Source organism: Piliocolobus tephrosceles, chromosome 2, assembly GCF_002776525.5.
Source record: "Piliocolobus tephrosceles isolate RC106 chromosome 2, ASM277652v3, whole genome shotgun sequence".
NCBI lineage: Eukaryota > Metazoa > Chordata > Mammalia > Primates > Cercopithecidae > Piliocolobus > Piliocolobus tephrosceles.
The window spans coordinates 153200344-153225122 of NC_045435.1; the positions used below are offsets into that span (position 1 = coordinate 153200344).

At 40.8% G+C, this 24779-nt stretch overlaps 1 protein-coding gene across 1 annotated transcript in view; it reads left to right on the forward strand.

Moving 5' to 3' along the window:
- COL6A6 (collagen type VI alpha 6 chain) overlaps positions 1-24779 on the forward strand; it is a 113714-nt gene that overhangs the window by 79388 nt on the left and 9547 nt on the right. Inside the window, exons 30-36 of the mRNA XM_026454178.1 lie at positions 594-629; positions 749-785; positions 2750-2761; positions 6754-7247; positions 16522-16618; positions 19474-20145; positions 22843-22936. Of these exons, the coding sequence (XP_026309963.1) occupies positions 594-629; positions 749-785; positions 2750-2761; positions 6754-7247; positions 16522-16618; positions 19474-20145; positions 22843-22936 (1442 nt within the window). The remainder of the gene's footprint in view (positions 1-593; positions 630-748; positions 786-2749; positions 2762-6753; positions 7248-16521; positions 16619-19473; positions 20146-22842; positions 22937-24779) is intronic.

Below are 24779 nucleotides of genomic sequence, written 5' to 3' on the forward strand. Positions count from 1 at the left end.
GTGTGTGTGTGTGTGTGTGTGTGTGTGTGTGTGTGTGTGTGTGTGTGGGTGTGTGTAGTTTTGGGAAGGTAGTTGAGATAACCTTTCCAGATGTCCAAATTGAGTCCGATCCTTTTGTCAGCTAACCAATGGTGGGAACAGATTAAGGTTCAGCTCTGGCTGCTGTTCAGTGGCTCAAAGAAAGGGGGTTGAAGACCTTGAAACTTCTGCTATGAAAGAGGGCAACTGCACCTGTGTGGCTCACTTTAGCTAGTCCTGAGGCGTAGGTGAGCTCCAGAGCTCTGCGGTAAGTTTCAGGTTGTCAGCTCCATCCTTGTAATTCTGGACAACCCTTGTTATCCAGAGATGGACCCGGAAGAAAGTGGCCTCTCAAGGCTTGTGTGCACCAAGCTTGCTGCTTAAAGTTTGTTCTTTCCAGAATGTTACTGTTAATTAGGCAATGAGTATCTACCTGCATTCTTTTTTCCCTCTTAACAATTTAATGAAAATAAAACTTTTGAAAGTTATCACTTTCTGAGGGCGATGTTGGTGCACACTGGCTACTGATGTGTATATCTAGAGTCATTAAAACAGTGTTTTGTTTGTTTTCCTAGGGTGTGAAAGGAGCCAAAGGCTTGGCTTCATTTTCTGTACGTATCTCCCGACTACAACAGAGTGCTCTGGGTGCTCCATTAAATTTACTTATTTTTAAACTTCAGGGCCTAGTAGTTTGTTGTTTAATTGTTTCTGTTTTATTTTTGAACTGCAGACATGTGAGCTTATTCAGTATGTGCGAGACCGCAGTCGTAAGTACCCTGCTTAAAATGATCACCCAAGTTGTCAGCATTCATACAAGAAGAACAGAGAACTCTACACTCAGAATTGAAACAGTTCACCAGCCAATTTCTTTAAAATTAGAGATGTCACTGCATGTATTTTTGAGTCAGCATATACTGGTGACTTTTAACTTCCTCTCTGGCTGCTATCATGTCTATTGAAACCCATGTCAAGCAGTAAGAAATAATCTATTGAGTGCTTTTAATCTAAAGAAAATTGAGATTTGATGTCTGAATTCACCTAATAGTGAAATCAGTCACTTGAGAGTCACATGGAACTTTTTAAAAGATGATTATGAATGCCTGACAGTAACTGACAGAGTTGAATTCACCTGATGTGAAAGAAGCAGCTGTGATAATAGGGTGTCCTGGTAGGTGGGAGTCCTGACTTTGGTTTGTTGTTTGTTATTCCTTTCCCAGAAAGAGATGTTTGATTATTTTTTGTTGGACTGATTGATTTGCTTTAAAAATTCATAGTAATACTCATTCTGCCAGTATTTTTTTATCTTTCTCAAAATTTTAAAATCAAAATGATATTTTGGTTTGGCAAATGCTCATTTGAATTTGTTTTAAACCCTTCTGGCAGCCTGTTGTATCAAAATATGTGTTGATACCATCAAAAAAAATTTCATGTGCAAGATTAGGAGAGAGTTGACTCTTCAGTGTTCATCTACAAATGTGTAATGACTTTCCAAATGAGACAGAAAGGAGGAGCCGAAAGCTTCCCCTAGGTATTTTGGGGGAAGAAAAATAAATTAGAGCCTATTTCTGTAGAGAATATTGGTCTCAAAGACAGACATTTAAAAGCGTTGAATGCAGTGTCTATTGGAACTCTGTCTTTTTGTAGCAGAATAGAACCATGATGGGAACCAAAACACATATACGTTGAGTCATGAAGATGGGTTGTTTTGGGGCTCAATTAGCGCGGTAGGTTTTATGACAGAGGAACCATGTAAATTGTAATGACTCAAGAGCAGATCCAAGTATGTTGAGACCTGATCTTTTAAAATTTAAGGGACTCAATACAAAATCACAAATCTAAAAGTGGGGGTAAAGGTATTTCAAAAGTAAGTGTTATTTAGAACAAAAAAGAGAAATCATAACCATTAACTTTTGCATATTTTATTTTATAAGAGTACGTGATTGTGTGAACAACATGGCTAGGGTTCCTCCCAAGAAAGGCATTGCAAGGGGACCCTGCAAGAGAGAAGTCTAAAGCAGCGTTGTCCAATAGAAGTTTCTGCAGTGATGGAAGTGTTCCCTGTGATGTCCAATTCAGTAGCCACAAGACACATGTGACTTTGAGCATTTCAAATGTGGCTAGTGCAACTGAGAAGCTGAATTTTTATTTAATTAATTTTAGTAGCTGCATGTGGCTTGTGGCTGCCATGTTGAGCAGTACAGGTCTAAAGCAAGTGTTCATTTAATTCAGAGTAAATCCACCTCTGATATTTACATAACATATAAATATGCATATAATATATAGTATATACATATATACTATACATAGGTATAGATACATTTGTGTATATGTGTATATATATTTATCTATATATATATAAATGATAGTTATAGATACCTACATGGGGAAAATTCAGAGGAAAGAGAGGTTGGACCTTTCAGCTTTCCAAATTCAGCACACCTCCCTGCAATGTCATGTTCCCTCCCAGGCAAAGATTCTTTGTCTCTTGACAGCCGGCTGCAGGCCGCTGATTTATGGCTGTATGTTGTCCCATTTCTCACATCTTCTTCCCTTTGGAAGGAATAGTGCTTTTACCAAGATGTTAGACTCTGCATTTTCTCCAAACTCTGTTGCCTTGATTTTTGAGTCATCTACAAAAAGCAGACAGGATAGAACCTTTCTTTTCTGCACGATACAGAACTCTCTTCTCCTACCAAATAATAATCCAATCTCCTTTGTTCTTCTTCCCCAGCTGGCAGACGTGGTGAGTAATCTTTATTTACAGCATGCTTTAATCAAGCTCTAAAATGTCATACATCTGGAAAAGATGAGTTAGAACAATGTATTGGCTTCCAAATGATACAAATTTTATCTGGGCTTTCTTTGCCACTGCCTCATACTGGTAGCAGAGTCTCGCCTCCAATAAATCACTCAGTTTTAGCTGAGCTTCACAGCTATTTCTCAACCAAGCAATTTGTTTTTTATTAATATTAATAAAAAATCATTAAGATATTAATATCTGAATGACTAACATCACCATTCACCTTTTAAAGGTTTTAGAAATATGTTGGGTTTTTTTTTTAGACAGGGTCTTGCTCTGTCACACAGGCTGATCACTGTTCATTGCAGCCTTGACCTTCTGGGCTCAAGTGATCCTTCCACTTCAACCTCCCGAGTAGCTGGGACTACAGGCACATGCCATCATGCTTGACTAATTTTTGTATATTTTGTAAAGGCAGGGTTTTGCCACGTTGTCCAGGCTGGTCCTGAACTCCTGGGCTCAAGTGATCCACCTGCTTTGGAGTCTCAAAGTGCTGGGATTACAGGTGTGAGCCACCGTGCCTGGCCAAAAATAGTATTTCTTACTCCCTTCATTTTCTCGCTCTGTCATATCATCTCTGTCATCCAGTGGTTAATTAGGTATTAAGATGCAGAAAGCAGAATAAAACTGGGGATGATCAGATAGCAAGTAAGTGGAATGTGCAACTCAGATAATGCCAAAATCCATGGAGCTCATGCCTGATGTTAATTATCAAGTCGGCTTCATATTTTTCAGTGCTAGTTTTCAGGTATCTTACAAATGCTTACATGATGTTTTTGTGTAAACTTATCACCCTCTTATACATTTATACACTTTTACCTTTTGTATAAGCCCACCGACCCTTGTCCTCTGATTGCTTATCCACACATTTAAGAATATTTGTTGAAAGCCTAGTAAGTGCCAGTATCTATAGCAGGCATTAGGGATACAGAGTTGAACAATGAACCTGCTTCCTGTGCTCAGAAACTTCCATTCTTATGGAGGATCCAGATCACAAGCAAATAAAGGGAAGCCCAGCACATTAGGTGCTGTTTGAAAGAGATAAAGCATAGGATGCTGTGTCCTGGGATAATGTAAGGGGGGAGATGTTTTTGGACAGAGGGCTCTTTCTGGGGGCAGTGAAATTAAAGTTTAGACTGAAGAACACAAAGGAGCCATCTTTCAGCTGGGCGCAGTGGCTCACACCTGTAATCCCACCACTTGGGAGCCCAAGGCAGTGGATCACGAGGTCAGGAGTTTGAGACCAGCTTGGTCAACATGGTGAAACCCTGTCTCTACTAAAAATACAAAAAATTAGCTGGGCATGGTGGCACACGCCTGTAACCCCAGCTACTTGGGAGGCTGAGGCAGGAGAATCACTTGAACCTGGGAGGCAGAGGTTGCAGTGAGCCGAGATCGTGCCACTGCACTCCAGCCCGGGTGATAGTGTGAGACTCTGTCTCAAAAAAAAAAAAAAAACAAAAACCAAAGGAGCCATCTTTGCAAAGGCCATGAAACAGAACAGACCTAGGTAGGCATTTCCTAGGAACTGATGGAGCCCAACAAGGTTGAGATACAGGGAGGGGGAGAGTAGCACATAAAAACATGGGGAATAGGCAGAGGCCAGAGCAAGCTGAGCTTTGCACATTATAAGGAGGCTGGATTTTATTTGAATGGTGATGGGGAGGGTATTAAAGAGTTTGTTGACAGTACGTAGGGGAGGAACATGATCTGATTTTAAAATATTACTTGGGCTGCTATGGGGAGAGTGGATTGTGGCAAGGGTGAAGGGTGGGAAATGTCAAAGCCAAAGGCCTAGTTTAGACAGGGCTGTAGTATTCAGGCAAATACGATGGTGACCTGGACAAGGACCATCAGTGTTGTGTTTAGGTTACATGGCAGTAGTTTGGGCTGATCCTTGCCTCCCTGTCCTTTCTTTCACCTCCTCTGTGGCAAGTAGCAGTCCTCAGTTCATAGTGTGTGGTGACAGAGCCATGTTAGTTGGGGAACCGCATGTGGCAGTCCCTCCCTTCTTGAGGAGGGCCTCTTAGGTACCACTGCAATCCAGCCTAGGCTTCTTCAGAATCCTTGGGACTCCTGGCAGCTTGCTGGGTTTTAGGGCTTGTGTTTTGGAAGCTGAATTATTCCTTAGATTTTTCCCCTAAAACTTGAATTTTTTTTCATGTCTTCTGCCAGTGCTGTGAACCTTCCTCCGCCCTTATCTCTAAGTTGTATCTGAAGCATTTTTGTTGGTTTTGTTTCCATATGCAAATAACCAACCCCAAAAAAGTGAGCAGAACCACTTTCATGTTTAATTCTACTTACTTTTTTAAACTCTAAAAGCAACACCTCAGTTTATAAAAATCTGTTCAGCCCAGTAATTTAGACTTGGAGACTAATAAATGATTTCCTGTCTCCATCGAGATGAACAGTTTGATTTGGGTTTGAACATTTATTCTCACTGGTACTTCTTTTGCCTTTGAAGGACATGGAGTCAAGGATGGCAGGAGGTCATAGTTTAGCACTAAGGTGGGCAAGGCCCAGTTGGCCCATGGCAGAGGGATGTCTCCTTGGCAGCCTACGTGAGCCCCAGCAAGTCTGTTCTTGAGCTTGTTGTAAAGCCAGATGGTCTTTGCTGTGTTTATTATCTCTGAATCTGACTTGCTGATATCTGAATGAGAGGAGGCACCTCTCCAAGAGAAACACATCACTGGGGTGTCCTTTTACCAATCAAATTCCAGCACTGGGCATCTCATATGTTATTAAATTTTCATTATTTCTATACCTGTTGCAAATAACTGCTCTTTTTTGAGCTCTTTTTCATTCATTCAGCATTTGTTAGATATCTGATACATGGCAGGGACTAATAACTTAAAAGATCAGCAGATACTGTTCCTATCCGTACATCATAAACTAGCATAAATGAACATTAATCAGATAATCAAAAATAAGTTGTCAGCTGTGACAAGGACAAGGTACTGAGATTAGAATGAATTGGAACTAATGAGTACAGATGCATAAATATGCAGTTAACACTTACAGGAGAGCTTACCAACCATAGTCAGTTTCTCTAAGTAATAAGACGTATTTATTGAGTAAACTTACATTTGTAACTGTTAAACAAAAATGTATCTGTTAAATCTTTCCTCAGTCTCCTTTTAGTGATGTATTTCTCACAGTGAAAAAGTCTGGCATGATAATTATAACAGCAATGGTTGACATTTATTGAGCACCTACTATGTGCCAAGTTCTATTATTCTGAGTACTTTACCTGTGCTGATTCATTTAATGCTCACCTCAGACCTATGTAGCAGGTGATGTTATGACTCACATTTTACAGATGAAGAAACTGAGGCACAGACAGGATGAGTAATTTGGACGGGGTCACATGGCTGGTTAGTGATTGGGCCAAGGGCACCAAACTCTACCCTGTATTGCCTACTCTCTTTACATCTCATGCTTTGCTCTGTGAACTATGTCAGTTTTCTTCCAATTTTTCTAAAATTATCAGCAGAGCTTTCACAGCCATTCCTTTTTAACTCTTATTACATTTCCTTATTAAGTAAAAGAAGAAATGTGTTTAACTGAGTAAAGTTTCACCAATAAAACTTGATACTTTTAATCCAATCTCTGTAGGTGAAGGGTATTTCCAGGAGCTCTCTATTGTTTAGAAAGAATTTGATAATCAACTTTAACATTTCATATAAGATAAAACTGAATTCCAGATGTTTTCCTTTTGGGCCTGATTCAAAAGAGCAGACTCAGCTTTTAGAATAACATCTATAATTATTCAAGATTTAAATATATAATTTACATGTTTGTTTTAGTACTTAAATTACTCTCTTTAAGTATTTGAATAGTTAACATTTAAAATTACTTTGCCTTCTATGTGTCTTTTTTTTTTTTTTCAAATAAATAAATAAGGATGCTATGTGATAAGGGATATGGTCTTTTAGGAAAACCTGAATGCCCAGTGCACCCAACCGAGTTGGTGTTTGCCCTGGACCAGTCCCGGGATGTCACTGAGCGGGAATTCGAGCGGATGAAGGAGATGATGGCTTTCCTGGTGAAAGACATTAAAGTCCGGGAGAACAGCTGCCCCGTGGGAGCGCGCATCGCCATCCTCTCCTATAACTCCCACGCCAGGCACCTCGTGCGCTTCTCAGATGCTTACAAGAAGAATCAGCTTCTCAGGGAAATTGAAGCTATTCCTTATGAGAGATCCTCTTCCAGCCGGGAGATTGGCAGAGCAATGCGGTTTATTTCCAGGAATGTCTTCAAGCGGACGCTTCCGGGGGTGCACACGAGAAGAATTGCCACATTTTTCAGCAGCGGTCAGTCTGCGGATTCCCAGTCCATCACTACGGCTGCCATGGAGTTCAGCGCGCTTGAAATCATTCCCGTGGTGATCACTTTCAGCAACGTGCCCTCGGTCAGGCGCGCATTTGCGGTATGAGGGTGAAACCTTTCACACGACAATTCTTATTTTTCTTGCCTGTGTTCAGAAGCTCCTATACTACCTTGCCTTCAAAATCAGGGTCATTTGTTAGGAAGTTTAAAAAATTCTGGATCGGCAGAGTAGAATAAGTATTTCTTACTGTGTACTGGGAACATGTTAAGCTCATTCTATTAAATGGGATAATGTCTTTGCATTAACCTGTTTAATTTTCACAAGTAGTGTGTATAAAATAGATGATGAGAAACTGAGCATGCAGAAGTTAAGCCACCTTTCCCGGTTCCCACAGCTAAGAAATGGCAGTGTCAGAACTTCAAGTTTGCTGTTCTAGTGCTTCCCTGAGCTACTCTTTGAGTTGCCTCTGAATCTAAAGATACTGAATCAGGAGGCCAGTAAACATACATGTCACTTAGTCAGGGTAGTAATTGTTGCTGTGTGATGAAAGCCAATTGGCTGATTTTATAACTTCGCTAATTACATAACGACCTGCAATTTATAAAGGAAAAGCCATTCCAGTTACAGCTTCTTAGCTTGTGGAGTAAAATCTGAAATGTATTGCATTCCTAAATAAATCACCTGGGATTAAGACGACTGAGGATAACTTTAAAATATCCCGTTAATAGTGGCTCAGTGGCAGGGCTTCATCACTGGGGACCTGCTGGGCCCAGCAAAGGGTCATTCCAGTTGGCCTCTTGGCACCACACGATGTTCTGTTCTCCATGTGGAGGCCATGAATGGGGCCCAGGGAGCAGCAAAGAGGCACTGGAAAATTTAACTTAAATAAAAAGTGCAGGGCCAGGCGTGGTGGCTCACACCTGTAATGCCAACACTTTGGGAGGTCGATGTGGGTGGCTCACGAGGTCAGGAGATCGAGACCATCCTGGCTAACATGGTGAAACCCCGTCTCTACTAAAAATACAAAAATTAATCGGGCGCGATGGCAGGCACCTGTACTCCCAGCTACTCGGGAGGCTGAGACAGGAGACTCTCTTGAACCCAGGCAGCAGAGTCAAGATCGCGCCACTGCACTCCAGCCTGGGTGACAGAGTGAGACTCTGTCTCAAAAAAAAAAAAAAAAAAAAAAAGGCCAGCCATTTGAAAATTTATTTCAGGAAAAGAAGACATACAAGAAAACAGTCATTGTCTTCAAGCATATGAAAAAGTATTACTGGAGAAAATAAGCCAGCTGAATTACAAATTTGCAAAATCTCTTATTAGAGAAACTAGGGGTGACAGCAGTAGGAAACTTTAGGTTTTAAAAGAGAACTTTCGAAAGGCAATGTTGATTTACTGGGCATGGATTAATGCTGCTAGACAAGATGTTACCTTTTTCTGCATGTCTTTTATAGGGGCGGTCACTCACCTGTGGAGGGTGACTTCTGTTTTTCCTAGATTAGAAGCTAAAAGTGGCCTTTTGAGGCCCTTTCCACTGCTCTAAATTTTCTGTGAAAGTGTTGAAATAAGCATACCAGAGTTGGAATACATTTCTCATCTGTAAAATATCGGAAGCAGAAAGTACCTGCTTCCTAGAGTTATTGTGAAGATTAATTGATGCAACACTGCATTAGTGCCTAGTGTCACTCAAGAATGACAGATTTTGGCTGGGCGCGGTGGCTCACGCCTGTAATCCCAGCACTTTGGGAGGCTGAGGTGGGCAGATCACGAGGTCAAGATATCAAGACCATCCTGGCCAACATGGTGAAACCCTGTCTCTCCTAAAAATACTAAAATTAGCCAGGCGTGGTGGCGTGTGCTTGTAGTCCCAGCTACTCGGGAGGCTGAGGCAGGAGAATGGTGTGAACCCAGCAGGCAGAGGTTGCAGTGAGGCGAGATCACACCACTGCATGCCAGCGTGGGTGTCAGAGTGTGACTCGGTCAAAAAAAAAAAAGATAGCTTTTGCTCTAATTATTAGCATTCAGTTGCTTGATCCTGAACTAAAATTTGTTTAATAATAAGAAAATCTAGATTGTAAAGGAGTTGAAACTGCTATTATTAATAGTAGCATCATTGAACTAATCTTAGAATGATGCAAGTGAAAGGCTGATGGATCAGGTTCAGATCGGGAAATGCAATAAAGTAGAAAAGGGTGGGGCTGGGCTATGCAAATGTAGCTGCTATGAGAAGTAGCAGCAGCTACAAAATTCTAGAAGTGATTTTGGTTACACAGTCCTTGTAATTCCCTCATCCCTTGGTTTTATTTAGTCATAAAAGGAGATAACTTTCTCTCCTGATGCAAATTGTGATGTAAACTTAAACTGACACAATTCCGTTCACCCACTCAAAGGTGTGTGTACAACATTTAACTTCTGAAAATGTACTTTGTGTTTTAAACTTTTGAGTGCTCAGTCTCACCTAGAAATTGACGAATCTGGTTTCTTGATTCTACTCAAATCTTCTAGAAACTCTTTACTCCTTTTTTGAAGAAGTTCACCTCAAAAGAGCACCAGTGAAGGTTTAAGTTCTTGATAATGACCCCCATTAATGTAAGCCGCATTGGCCCCCAACACTCCCAACTGAAGTGTGACTATCGGATTCATGTTTATTTTTCCTAATGTATGGTGTGTGGCAATAGGAACAGTATCTGCTGATCTTCTAGGTTACTGGTCCCTGCCATATATCAGATATTTAACCAATGTTGAATGAATGAAAAAGCTCAACAAAGAGCAATTCTTTGCAACAGGTATAGAAAGAACAAAAGTTTAATAATGTGTGAGATGCCTAATGCTGGGATGCAGGTTGGTAAAAGAAAATCCCAGTGATGTGTTTCTCTTGGAGAGGTACCTCTTTTCATTCAGGTATCAGCAGGTCAGATTCAGTGGTAATAAACACAACAAGGACCATGTTGCTTTATAACAAGCTCAGGAACTCAGACTTGCTGTGGAGTTAGAGATGAAGTCAGAATTGCTCCCAAGTTTCATCCAACAGATGTTTAGTGAATGCCTCATTTTATATACCAGGTACTGTCCTACAGTCTGAGGATACAGGAGCACACTGGAAAACCAAAAGGCCCACCTTGACATTGGAAGATGAAACCAAGCAGGGTTGTCTGGAAGGGTTCAAAACAGAGCCATATATGCAACTTGGTTAGAACCCAGTGTCTGACATTACAGAAGAGAAATTACATTACTACCTCTGTTTGCCACCTTTTTCTTTATTTTATCCATTCTCTTCCATCGTGCTTTACCTACGTTCAAACTGTTGTCTATTATTTTTTAAGAACAGAACTTGAAAGTCTCATGACACAATGCATTTTTATTGTGGGTCCACATTTTAAAACCCTAGTTTGTTTCATACTTACCAAGGCTTTTCTAAATCTTGATCCATCTGGGAGTGAAGTAGTCCAGCGGGAAATTTGGTACCTGTGCAGCCATGTGTGTTGGGCCTCAGAAGCACCCACTCCGACAGCATGTACTGATTTCCCTGTGTTTTAGCAAATGGACTGTGATCACCATCTTGGAAGTTTTTCATGATAGTATGAAGTTGAGTGGCAAGTTGTGCCTCCCTTCACAAATGGAGGACCATTTTTTAATGGAAAAACATGTTTTTTGTTTGTTTGCTTGTTTTGTCCCTAGGAATTTGCCTTTAGATTTGTTTAGCAATTGCCTCTTCTGATAGAATTTTACTTGCTGCACACTGAGGCTTCTAATCTAAGGTGACTCTCCCTTTCCAATATTTTTACAAGAAATATGTCTTTTAGCTAACCTGGCTTTTTATTTTACACTGCTGTGTGGCATTGCTGGTAAGAGGAAAACTAAGTGTAGTCTTTAACATTATAGATGATTCTTGTGATTGGAGACAGAGTTGAAATGGGGGGAGACTTCTAATGGAAAATAAGCATTTTGGCACCCAACCTTTTTATTTTGAAGATAATTTTTATTTGTTTATATATAACTGTCTAAAAGAAAATTATTCATAATATTCATTGTATTTTTTTCTTAGATGTTTAGAGATGCCCCATGATGTTTAGAGAGGAAAGAGTGGGGTATCATTCAGAACCATTTGCTAAATGCCCCAAACCTCCCATCTTTGAGTGTAATAGCTGTGCTTTCATTCAAGCTGGTGCTTCTTTGAATCCACAAGCAGTGAGCAATAAGAGACATAAATAATAGGTCTCTTTTATTTTAAATCTCTAGCCCACATTCACTTTAAGGAATTTTTCTGTAATATGCTTACTATACTTACTCGATTGATGTGTGGTAGGATGAATGAACTCTAAAACTACATCTTCCAGATTTTACTGACTGAAAGATTACTTGGTTAAGGTGGAAAAGGTTGGGGGAAGTGGGGAGGTATTGGGTGAGAGTGCAGACCCTCTGTGGACTCTCACCATAAAACAGCTCACTAGAATCAATGAGAAGGTTGATGTCACTCTAAGTTGACACCAATGTGTTGATATGTGATTAAATGTGAGCCTAAACTAACAAGGACCAATACCAGAAATATGGAAGTGGTCACACTGTAGTCATGTAGAATGTGTAGAACACAAGACTAGTTAGCAAATAGCAGCAATGTTTGGGCAATGTCTTGAGAAACACTGCTCTAAATTAAGTTAGAGACCCACTGATACAAAACTCTAATCATAAAGGTAGCTCATACAGAAGATGGAAGGTAGCCCTTGTTTGGGGAGAGCAAAACTTAAATTGGAGCCTTCCATAATCCACCCCTTCTGGGGCTCACTTGGCTCATCTTTAAAATGGTGAGAATAGATGACATGATTCCTGATTTCTTCGGGATCAAATGTTCTGTGATTGGTGTTTTTTCCCCTGGATCCTGATAGTTGGCAATAAGAAAGCTCTTGGCCCTTCCCAGCTAGTCTGAGCTATGCTATCTGAACTGACACTGGGTTTGGTTTCTAGTCATTTACCACAATCCAGATGGAGTGAAGGCATGATTCACTTAAAACATTGCATAGAGATACCTCTTAGTAGCTATTAATAATGCAGACTCTATCCTGGCTAACACGGTGAAACCCCGTCTCTACTAAAAAATACAAAAAACTAGCTGGGCGAGGTGGCGGGCTCCTGTAGTCCCAGCTACTCGGGAGGCTGAGGTAGGAGAATAGCATAAACCCGGGAGGCGGAGCTTGCAGTGAGCTGAGAACCGGCCAGTGCAGTCCAGCCCAGGCGACAGAGCGAGACTCCATCTCAAAAAATAAAAATAAAAAAAAAAAAATAAAAATAAATAATAATAATAATGCAGACTCTTTCTCCTGGTGTGTAGTCAAGACTACTTTGTTTACAGATCACAAAAACCAATTTAAGCTAGCTTGGGTATACCCATATACACATATCCTCAGTAGAATTTATAATAAGTATCTGGAGCCAAGGTGTCCTCTGGTCCTGAGTCCAGATAAGTAGCCTTTGCTTTTGCCCTGTGCTCATGTAACCTCCCAGTAGGTTCATTTTGCCTGCTGCCCACATAGAGCTGATTTAGCATGCTGGGGAATTGCAGTAGAGAAAGAGCTTAATTAATGCAGAGCCAGCTGAACAAGAGACTGGGGTTTTATTATTACTCAAATCAGTCTCCCTGAGAATTCAGAGGCTAGGGCTTTTCACGGATAGTTTGGGGGAAGTGGGCAGTGGTTAGGCAATGGTGCTTGCTGCTGATTCGTTGGGAGTGCAATCATAGGGGTGTGGAAAATGGTCCTCAGACACTCTGAGTCAATTCTGGGTGGGGCCACAGGAGTGGTTGGTGGATTCAGGTGGAGCCGTTATTATTAGAAATGCAAAACAACCTGAAAAGACATCGCAAAGAGCCAATCTTCTATTCTACAGTAGTGATGTTCTCTGTAGGAGTAATTGGGAAAAGTGCATATCTTGCGAGCTCCAGAATAATGGCTAGTAATGGATAATATAGGCCGTTGTTCCTGAGGTGTCCAGGATCCCCTTCTTACCCTCCAAAGTGCCTCATAGATAAGCAATTTTGTTTGGGTTAAATCTTTCCCACGGTGGCCATTATAACTCTTATTTTTGGTAAGGTTCACCCATTTCTCTAGAAGAGAATAGGTTCCAAGATGGAAGACTCGTTGAATCCAGATGGACCCACTCTTCTGTGTCTTCCTTAATCTTACCAACCTACTGAACCCCGTCCAGCTTCTGCCTGACCCAGTCAGATGTCTGAGGCCTCTAATTGGATGCAATCCTATTAATTATAGGATCCAGTCTGATCTTGGACCCAGCCAATATAAAAATTACTCAAATAAACTTGAGCTCAAAACACAAGTTCGTGGAGCTTGAATCAAAGAGAACTCACCCATGACCCCAGTTGCTGTGAGAGATCAGTGATCACAATGGACCAGGCAGGTATATTTACCTGGTCACTTGGTGCTCCTGGGAGTCACTGGAAGTCCACTTTGGATCCCATTTTTGATACCAAAGTGTTAAAAACTTTAGGCAAGTTAAATTTTGCAGAGTTTATTTGCACTAAAAGCAATTTGTAAATCTGTCATTGGATCCTTGGGGTGTTACTTCGTCAGCTGGAAACCTCTGTGGCCAGTGGTGCCTTTGTCCAAGTTTTTACTCCGGCCCACTAGGCTCGTTCCACCCATTCACCCTGGCAGGCTGTGCTTGACTCACGCTACCAGCCTGAATCTCACACCCACCAAGGGCAAGCCAGGCGTGGAGCAGCAAGGGGTGTGTGAGCAAGTGAGTGTGGTGTGGCAGGGTGGGCAGCTCCCCGCGAGGCTGTAGCTGGACCAGGTGTACCCCAAGCAGCTTCCACAGATGGCACTGGAGAACATGGTGGCACCTGGAAGCTTGGAGATGCCAGGAACTGCAGAGCCCCTGAGAGGGTGTCACAGCCCTGACTTGGCAAGCTCCTAGGTCTGGGCTCCAAAGGGTTGCAGCTCTTCTCTCCTCTCTTCATCTTGTTATCACCCACAACATGGTGAACAAGGGGCATGTTTCAGCCCTGTCTGCGTTACAGCTCTTTTAGCTCCACCATTCAGTGCATCCGGAGTTCTTGTCCTGCATCCTGGAAGAATGAGGTACGCAGACAAGTGGGGGTTGAACAAGGTGAAGAGGAGCTTTATTTAGTGACAGAGCAGCTCAGAGGAGATCTGCAGTGGGTAGCTCCTCTCTGCAACTGGTCATCTGGTGGCCTCCTTGAGTCTGTCCGAGTCCGGGGTTTTTATGGGTTTCAGAGGGGAGGAAGTGTGTGCTGATTGATTCATGGGAGGCCATGGATGGGCCAGAAAAAGCACGATCAGTTCCCATTTTGGTCTGTCAGCCCAGCCCCCAGGTTTTGGGCCACCCCTGGCTTGAAGGTGGGGTTTCACTGAGGACCTACCTACCCCTTTCCACGCAGAGGCCGGCTTGTCTCCTTCTGTTATCCACTGGAGCCCAGGCGGTTTGCACTGAGGGGTGCCTGCAGGCCAGCACCAAGCTGCCCTGAGCACCCTCCTTGGCCTCCCTCGTGCCCATTAGCACCCAAATTTGGGAGGGGGCTGAGGCAGCGAGGCTGGCATGTCAGCAGTGCCCCTAGTGTGTGCACACTTGGCTGGGTTGCAACAGTGCCTGGGCTCAGGCTCAACTTTGCTCCAAGATCAGAGCAGGTGCCGAAGCAGGCACTTCTGAGCTGGTAGGGGCAAGGGTTTCCTGGGTCTCCAAGAGTGCAGAAATGTGTGGGCCCACAGTAGGGCCAGGCGGCTGCAACTGCTCCTAAGAGGGCAGGGCCCCTGCCCACTCCCAGCCCGCAAGAGCACAAAGATGCCTGGGTCTGGAGCCACAGCTGGATGGCCGCAGCTGCGTTCAGGGAGCAGGAGCTCTCACCCTGCCAACTCGGAAGCAGGTGAGGCTTCCACCTGTTCCCCGCTCCCAGGGCTCCATGGAGTGTGCAGCCCCGATTGCACTCAGGTAGCATGAGCCAAGCACAGTCTGCCAGGCTGAATGAGTGGAACAAGCCTAGTGGGCCCGACTGCAGCCAGCATCATGGCAGTGGCCACTCCAGGTGGGCTGCCGCTGCCCTCAAATTGAGCAGCCCTCAGAACCAGAGGAGTTTCAGAGAGCTGCTCTTCACAATGTGGCAGGCAGTGTTTATAGATGAAAATGGAAGTACAGAAACAGCTTGACTGATTACAGCTTGGCCTTTGCCTCATTTGAACATTGTCTAATCAGTTGGCCACTTGTGACTAACTGAAGCACAGCTGCTATGATTGGCTAAGACTCCACTATTTGTAAAAAAAAATAACTCCTAAGATAGGTTTTCAGTTAGTACGTACTAAGGTTGCAGTTGGTTACATGAGGACTCAAAGTACAGAGGTGTCCTCAGACCAAATTTACTTTTAACACCATATCTAGTCCAGTCAGCTCTGGTTGAAGACTGAGTTACTCCATATAAACAACTGCGGAAGTTCTACCTCTGTGGATTAATTATGGTGGCGGGGCATCTTCCCAGAGAAAGAGAGTAGTCATTAGCTTAGGACAGGAGAATCACAGGGAAAAACTAAAATATCATCTGACTCATCTCTTAGGCATTAGGGTCATGTCTACAGTTTTTCTTTAATTATCAATGATCTCTGGGTCGATTAGCGAAGCTCATAATTCTTGTTTGGAGCCTCCTTATCTTCCCCCGTTCTCTACCCTCAAACTCCCCACATGGGTTACTAACAATGGGCCAAGTTGGGAAAGGGTTGGGAGTTGTTCAGAGAGCTGCATGGACATACATCTGAGTGTATTTCAAAGACAGCTTCAATGCCTAGTTTATAGTAGAAGCCTAAAGATTGTTTATAAAGGGCATCCCGTGATTTTACATGGGTCTCTGAGACTCAGGTGGGGGAGAGGAGGTCTCTGATACTCTTCCTTAAATGGCTTCAGTGTCTTTTGATCGGTCCTTTTAACCTTTCATTGAGCTTCAGTTTCCTCATCTGTAAAATTGGGATGATGAGCATAAGAACTCACTGTATTGCTGCAGTAATAGATATGAAAATGTTTTGTGGTCATCACCCACATCGTACCCACTCTGTGTCAGTAAGTGCTTTACAAATATGAACTCATTTAATGCTCACAGTAGTCCTATTAGGAGGTAGTAGTAGTACACTCATTTTACAGATGAAGAAACATGGAAAATAAGTTTTCATTTAGCTAAATTGAGAGTCAAGGTTTAAACCCAGGCAGAGCTCTTAGCCATGCTCACATGCTGTGCCTCCCCAGTACCTTCTTAGAAGGAGCAGTGTTACTCTCTCCAGATGTCAGTTCTGTATGTAGTCCTAAGAGGTTCTTGCAGCCCTACCCACTAAGCTCTTCTTTCTGTTGCTTCTGCTTCTTTTAGATTGACGACACTGGCACATTTCAAGTAATAGTGGTTCCCTCTGGAGCCGACTACATACCAGCATTAGAGAGACTCCAGCGGTGCACTTTCTGCTACGGTAAGACCCACAGAGAGAAGATAACTTGATCAGGCCTATTAAGCAAGTTGAGTCACCATTGGCAGGGGCAACTGGAACTTGGCAGCAGGGATACTCATGGCCTTGGGAGGACTTCTCTGGGGTTCTGGATGCGCCTGTCACACTTCATCTTCCATAGATGAATCCTCTCAGCTCAGCAAACAAGGTCTCTCCCTATATATCCCAGCAAGAGTTACATTCCAGGCCTTTCTACATAGTGCAGCTTACAGGAGACAGTAATGATTTTTAGAACAACTTAGCCTACTTCATTGCGAAGTTTTTATGCTATAAAGTATATTTATGTGTTTTCTAAATCTCAAATGTTCACAGCCACAAAGAAATGCTTGAAAGCAATTCAGCACCCTCCTGCCTGCTTGGGAATATTTTTTAGTACAGTCAAAGTGGAAAATAGCAAAATTCATACATTTCTCATTGAAAAAAGTCTCCCAAATATTAAGCATCAGAAAGATTTTCAGTGTGGATTTATTTGTAGTGTTTTATACATAATGTATAGGTCTAACTAGAAAACTGGACTCTAATCTTCCATTTGAGTGTTCTAATAACTACAAAGTGGAGCCACTGGAATCATTGGTGGCTGTAATAGCTAAGAGATATAAAGCATTTTCTATCGGTCATGCACTGTTCTAATTCATGTAATATCAATGAAGGTGATAATGACAGTTAATACTTAAACTATTGTGTTTATATTCCAAGTACTGTTTTAATACCTTTAAATGAGTTATGTCATTCAGTCTTTAAAATCACCCTAAAACATTCGAACTACTATTAGTTCCATTTTACAGATGAGGAAAATGAAGCTTAGAGATAATAATTTGCTCAGGGCTTCACAGCCATATCAAACCCAAGGCGGCTAACTCTAAACCATTTGCAGTTTATGAAAAACAGAGGTCTCATTCTTCTGCTCCCTAAATCTCTCCATTTGAGCCTGTAGAAAATGCTTGATTTTTCTCCTTCACATGTATCAGTGAGGCGAAAAAGGCTGCCATATAAATGACCTAAATGAAGAAGGTAGTAATTCTGAGGGAGAAGTAGGGTTTCTGGTCTTCTAATAACCCCTCTTCTTTCTGTCTTCCCTCTGCTCCCCTCTAGTAAATTTCCCTCTTTCCCTCTCTTTCTCTTGACTGCACAGAATTGGTTTAGACACTGGCAGTCTTACTCAAAACAGTTAAAGTGCTTTACATACTGTGGGGAGGTACATTCCACCCCATGTATTCTCAGTTGCTTTTTCAAACATGTCAGTTACAATAGTATGATGGTATGTTGCAGAGTCAGAAGTTGCATGTGTGTGACTGGGGATAGATTTTGGCTTCATTTCTTGGCTTAAAACCTTGTTTTGTCTCTTAGGCGTATAATAAAAGATTTTGGCTGTCGTTTCCTGCAATTAAAAATCCTACAAAACTGAGCAAATGGGCAGCCTACTGTCCCTGATTTTAGAAACTGCTTTGCACACAGGTGACTGTTCTATCATCTGACCATTATACAGGACCATAAAATTTTAGTAAATTTCAGTAAGGGAACCATAACTTATCCAAAGTCACATCTTTATTGAGCCCATGAACAAGACTGTAGTGAGAATTGTGTTACATCCCCTAGGATCAGCACCCTGGTTATTAATATTTCATCTAAGTTTTTATTCGTGGCCCATGCCTATATATCTAGTACCAGCTGTCCATACTCATGTTACTCCATGATTCTTTCTTATCTTTGGTTATTAAAGAGGCTATTTTCATTCTCAACCATCAATTAGTATTGAAAACCTAGGATTACGAAATGTCAGTCCTGAAAGGGGTCTGTAGGTGGGTCTGGTCCTACCACCTAATTTTGCAGAACTATGCTGAACTGAGGCCCAGTGGTGACTTGGCTAGGGGCACACAGCTTGTTACTGAAACGAGACCAGAACCCAAACATCCCAGCTCTCAGGCCAGGGGAATTCCCCACTACTATACCACCTGGCCTCATCTCTAACAATAAAATGCTGACTTCATAGATAGAAACTTCTAGAAATACTGGTGTGTCCTTTGGCAAAATTATTTTACTATCCTGGCCACAGTCTCTTCTGTAAAATTACAAGATTAAATGACCTCTAAGATCCTTCCATTTCCATTTTTTTATTCCTCTGAATATTCATTGTGATCATATTCAATAAAATCCTGTCTGTTTTTAGTACTATGCATTCTTTTATTAAATGAGATATGCATATTTATAAAATGACCTCATTTAGGAAAGTCCATTAATATCCAATATTCATTTAACAAACATGTATTCAGTTTTCAGCTAATGAGCACTATGGAAATGCACAGATGAGTTTTGTCCTTAAGGATCACTCATAGGTAGACACTGAGTTATAAACTTACTTAAATTGAAATAAAAGATACATTACTTTTTTCACTTTTACTTTGTAAGCACTTCTTCATAGTAGAACAATATGAGCATAGCGATAATATTGTCAATCTAGAGCGATCAGTCACTGTTATGTTGTGATACAGTATACCCTTGCATGCACGAGACAAACTGTCCACTTCAAATGACATAAACTTGAAACACAGCCAAGATTAAACTTCTATTGAAAACAGCCTAACCTTTAAAAGTCTGATAGCTTTAGTAAATGGAGTCCAAGACACAGGCTGGATATAAAATCTGTACTTTTGGGAGACAGATGCAAACCATGTACTAGGAAATCTTCCCGTTACTATTAAAGTATTTAGTCACTATTTTAACATCAAAGACTATGCAGTTTCTAAATGTCAAAATATTTGACATGCTATCTTCCCTTTTCTATTTCTACTTAGTAACCCAGAATGACTTTTGGTTCACAGATGTATGCAAGCCAGATGCTTCTTGTGACCAAGCCAGACCACCCCCTGTGCAGTCTTACATGGATGCTGCTTTCCTTCTGGATGGCTCCCGGAACGTGGGAAGTGCTGAATTTGAAGACATAAGAGCTTTCCTGGGAGCACTATTAGATCACTTTGAAATCACCCCAGAGCCGGAGACTTCTGTCACTGGAGACCGGGTGGCCCTATTGAGCCATGCTCCCCCGGACTTCCTACCCAACACTCAGAAGAGTCCAGTTAGAGCTGAGTTCAATCTTACCACCTATAGCAGTAAGCGCCTCATGAAGAGGCACATGGATGAGTCAGTTAAACAACTAAATGGAGATGCTTTTATTGGTCATGCCTTACAGTGGACTCTGGACAATGTCTTTTTAACTGCCCCCAATCTGAGAAGAAACAAAGTCATATTTGTGATATCTGCTGGGGAAACCAGCCACTTAGATGGGGAAATCTTAAAGAAGGAATCTTTGCGAGCCAAATGTCAAGGGTATGCCCTATTTGTGTTTTCCCTTGGCCCTACTTGGGATGACAAGGAACTGGAGGATCTCGCTAGCCACCCTTTGGATCACCACCTGGTCCAGCTTGGCCGAATTCATAAACCTGACCACGGTTATGGTGTGAAGTTTGTGAAGACCTTTATAAACTCAATCAGGCGTAAGTCATAAAATCTGTTCTTCTCTGCACATTAAGAATATACATGGTATCACTAAAAAAAGGTTGATGAGCTAACATGGATACTTGGAAACCTCTTGTCTGTCTTCAAGGGCACTTCAGGGTCAGAAAGGAAAATATATAATGACGGATGGTAGAAGGGAGGAAACCTCTGGTTCCTACACATTTCGTTTTCTGGCTCTTTTTTTTTTTTTATGTCTCTGGTTCCTATGGAGAAGCAAGCATAACAAGCAGCTGTTCACACATCTGTCTTCATGGAGCAGTGCAGTCCGGGGGTGTGAAGTCACAGCCTGGACTTTAGCTACAAAGTAGAAATCCTTGCCATGTAACCTTAGCATACTGCCCTTTGATGGAAAGTTTTATCTGTTAAGGCACCAAAAAAGAGAGCCAAAGAAAAATTAAACAGTTCTTGGCTTTGCTTTCACAAGTTCCTGAGGCAGAGTTTGAAGTGTTAGGAGATACCATTTTACCTGTCAGAATGAAAAATACAGCCTTGCAAAACTTTCTTAGCCTTGTTAATGGCTCTTTTTATGATGCCAGTAATTAGTGTAACTGGTGCCCATTAAAAAGAAACATGGGCTGCATTTCTTAGAGTAAGTTCGCCTTGAAAATATGCAATCCATTTTGAATGCAACAGGATGGATAAAAATAAGCTGTATCCTAATATGATTCTGAAGGGTGAAAAGCACTTGGTAGGATTTGCAAATGTTTTCATGGTAAATGATCCTTTGCAGTCCAGATACAGAAAAATGAACACACAGCCAAAAGAGTACCCAGTGTGGCTCAGCTGAAGTCCTAATTGTGTCTCAAATGTGCCTGTGATATTACATGGCAAGCCCAGTTAAAGCTGTAGAGACATAGACTTATCAATCAGTGTAGGGTGAGGTCTAAAGAAGCCTTTGTTTGTTGGGGCTGATAGTATATCCTCTATGATTCAAACTGACTCTAGGATCAGTAGTACCAGTGTCACTTGGGAGCCTATTAGAAACATAGAATCTTAGGACCCAATGCAGTCATTCTGAACCAGAATCTGCATATTATAAAGATCCCCAGGTGACTCATACGTATGTTATGGTTTGAGAAACACTTGGATAGGAACAATAAGCTCCCAGAATGAAATTTATGTGGATGTATTCAGGAATAGAAGCCAGAAAGAAAAGCTAAGGATAAAAGGAAAAAAAAAATGGGGATAGGGTCATTCTGAAGAAAAGAATCATAAGGCACTTGTAAGGGTAAAAAAAGTATACCTCTCAAGACTGATAAACTTGTAAAGAAACTCTCATCAAGAGTTTGCCAAGAAGTTGAAAGAAGTCTTATGATGGAATTTCCTTCCCCACTCCCCCAAAATTCTTGGTAGTGTTTTATGGGTTATTAGCCAAATTTTATTAGATAAATAGCACCACCCCCTGCCCCCAGCTGAGGAAAGGTAAAAAGATGTTTTAAGAAAAAAGTACTTAGGGTACGTGAGAGATACATAAAGTGCTTTGGGAAAACTATAACCATGATGAAATTATATACCATTCTTCTGGAACTTAGATCTATAAATTTGCAATCTTTAAAATGTAACTATAAAAGTACAAGTCAAGAAAGACTTTGCATAATCATGTTCAAGTCTACATGCTTAATTCCATAGCAGGCCCACAGACTTGCACTAACGCACTCAACATTAACATAAATTTATTGGGGAACTTCTCTGAGCCACTCACTGTTGTGATGCTGGGTATCAAGGAGTGACCAAAACAGTCCTGTTTACTGACTGGTCTTCTGGTCTAGCTCCCTCGCTTTGTGGCTCTTACTTAAATATACTGTTATAGTAGAGTTGACTGTCAAGCAGTCCACATCAATCAACACATTTTCTAAGAGAAACAAAACTGTTGACAAACCATCTGATACTTAACACAGGTAAAAAGAAATTAAAATTCAGGTGCTCAATAACAGTAGCCTCACAGTCTTCAGCCATTCAGTCCAGAGCGCACAATCCTACCTACAGCAGCAGCTCTGGAGACAGTGTTGGATCACAGTCCAGGACCAACTTGCTACTTACCATGACCCTGGGTGATCAGGAAGAGATCTAGTTGTGTTTAGCAAATCTATTTGATTTAATGCTTCAAAGAAATATATAATACATTTTTAAGAATTCCCATCAAAAATGGCTTTTAAATCTTTACATGGTATAAAAAGAGGCATGCTTCATTGTTATGAAAAATTAATACACTTCCAAATGAAATGAGCCACTAACGAACTGAACCCAAGATGTTAGTGCTGTTGTCGCTGTTGTTACTGATTCAAAGACCATAAAGAAAATGTTGTTTTCCCTTTGCATTTTGATATTTCTAAGAAGCAAATAAATAAATACTCTTGTTAGTTTATATAAATTAAAAGCCAGACCATTAGAACTGGCTCATGGTATTTCCTCTCCTGGTTGACCTGCTTTAGCAGCTAAGAGGATCTTACTGAAAAGTTAGTTGAATTCACCTATAAATTCAGAAGGGATGTGTTTTCTAAAGTCAGTTTTAAAGATTCCCCTGAGAAATCTGCTTTCATTTCATGTGACCACCTTAGCTGGTATTTTTCTTGATGGCTATTTCAAACAGTAAAGTGGCACTTTGTGTCTAGAGGAGATTGCAGTAATGTTAACAGTCATGAATACAAGACTCATCACAGGCTTTTCTCTTCTAGGTGCAATCAACAAATATCCACCAATAAACTTAAAAATAAAGTGCAATAGACTTAACTCTGCAGATCCAAGGCAGCCCCTGCGACATTTCCGAAGGTATTGTCTGCTTGGTGTTACTTGATAAAAAACGAGAATGCCCCCCGCCTTTCTTCTCTCTATTTTCCTCCTCCTCCTCTTCTTGCTTTTCTTCCTCCTTCATCTAACATATATGATGGCTGCAGCCTACCTTTAGATGGTTTTCCTAAAGGGAAGTAGGATAGGGTGTGTGTGTGAATTAATATATGTGTACATTATATACATATATACATATAGAGAGTAGCAAGATAGTAACTGTTGGAGAATGTAGGTGAAAGATATACAGATTATTTATGATTCTGTTCATTCTAATTTTCTGTGAATTTCACAATTAAAAACTTGTAAAACTTAGTGAAAGAGTCAACAGTAATAAATGTGTCCGAAGAGAAGCTTAATGAACTATAGAAAATGCTGAAATAGAATGCAGAGATGATCAAGAATTTTAGAGACAAAATGAAATGGGAAGATCTAATCTATATCTAATTGGAATTCTAGAAAGATGAAATAGAAATAATGAGAGCCAGTATTCAAAGACATAAAGAGATGATTATTTTCTAGAACTTATGAATGACATGAATTCACAGATGAAGAAAAAACAAGATATAACAGGCAAGATAAATAGAAAGCAACAGTTGGACATAGTATGGGGAAATGCAGGACACCAAGACAAAACTTAAAAGCAGCCAAAAAGAAAAGTCAGATCATCTACAAATAAATTATAATTAGGCTGGTAGGTGATTTATCAATTGTAACAGTGGAAACCAACAAACTATTGAATAACTTTAGTGGAAGAAAATTTTGTCAACTTAGAAAAACTGTCTTAAGACAATTTAGACTTAAAAAAATAGTTTACTACAAAGAAGTCTTTACTAAAACTTCTAAAGTATGTACTTCAAGAAAAATAAAAAATAACCACAGAAGAAGGGAATGAGATGCAAGAGGCAATAGTAAGTGATAAAATTTGTCAGTATTGAGTTAAATCTAAACAAATTTGTTTTTGTTTGTAAGACAGAGTTTCACTCTGTTGCCGAGGCTGGCATGCAGTGGCATGATCTCAGCTCACTGCAAACTCCACCTCCGAGGTTCAAGCAATACTCCTGCCTCAGCCTCCTGAGTAGCTGGGATTATAGGCATGCACCACTATGCCTGGCTAATTTTAGCCACGCCTGGCTAATTTTTTTTTTTTTTTTTTGTATTTTTTAGGATAGATGGGGTTTCACCATGTTGGCCAGGCTGGTCTCGAACTCCTGGCCTCAGGTGATCCACCCACCTCAGCCTCCCAAAGTGCTAGGATTACAGGCGTCAGACACCATACCTGGCCTAAACAAATGTATTTTTAAGTAATATATCTAACTTTTGGGATTACAAAAAAGCTGTACTTGTTAACAACACTATGAAAATAAAACATTTCACCTGGTGATTTGAACAGAAAAAGTTCTAAGACTATAAATATTAATAAATATTTTTGATTTATTTAAATATGAGAAAAGACATCAAACAAAAATAATCTTGTATTATTAAAAAATGAAGCCTTGGACTTTAAGGAAAGAAAGGTGATACTAAAAAAAGAGGGTATTAATAATGTAAGTCACAGGGAGATAAATGGAGTTAAAAGACTCTAGGAGCTTGTATCATTTGGGCCGGGGGTTAGGCTATTGAAAAACTTGAGATGCTTAAAAATGCATTACAAATTTTAAGGGCACACATGAAAAAGAAAAATAGAAACTAGCTAACTAACAAAAATCTAGTGAGGGAAAATAGGATAGAAAACAAGAATGTAATAAATATTTTTTGAAATAAAAAGCCAAGAAAAAAAGTTTCTTTAAAAAGGCCAAAAAAAAAAAAAAAAAAAAAAAAAAAAAAA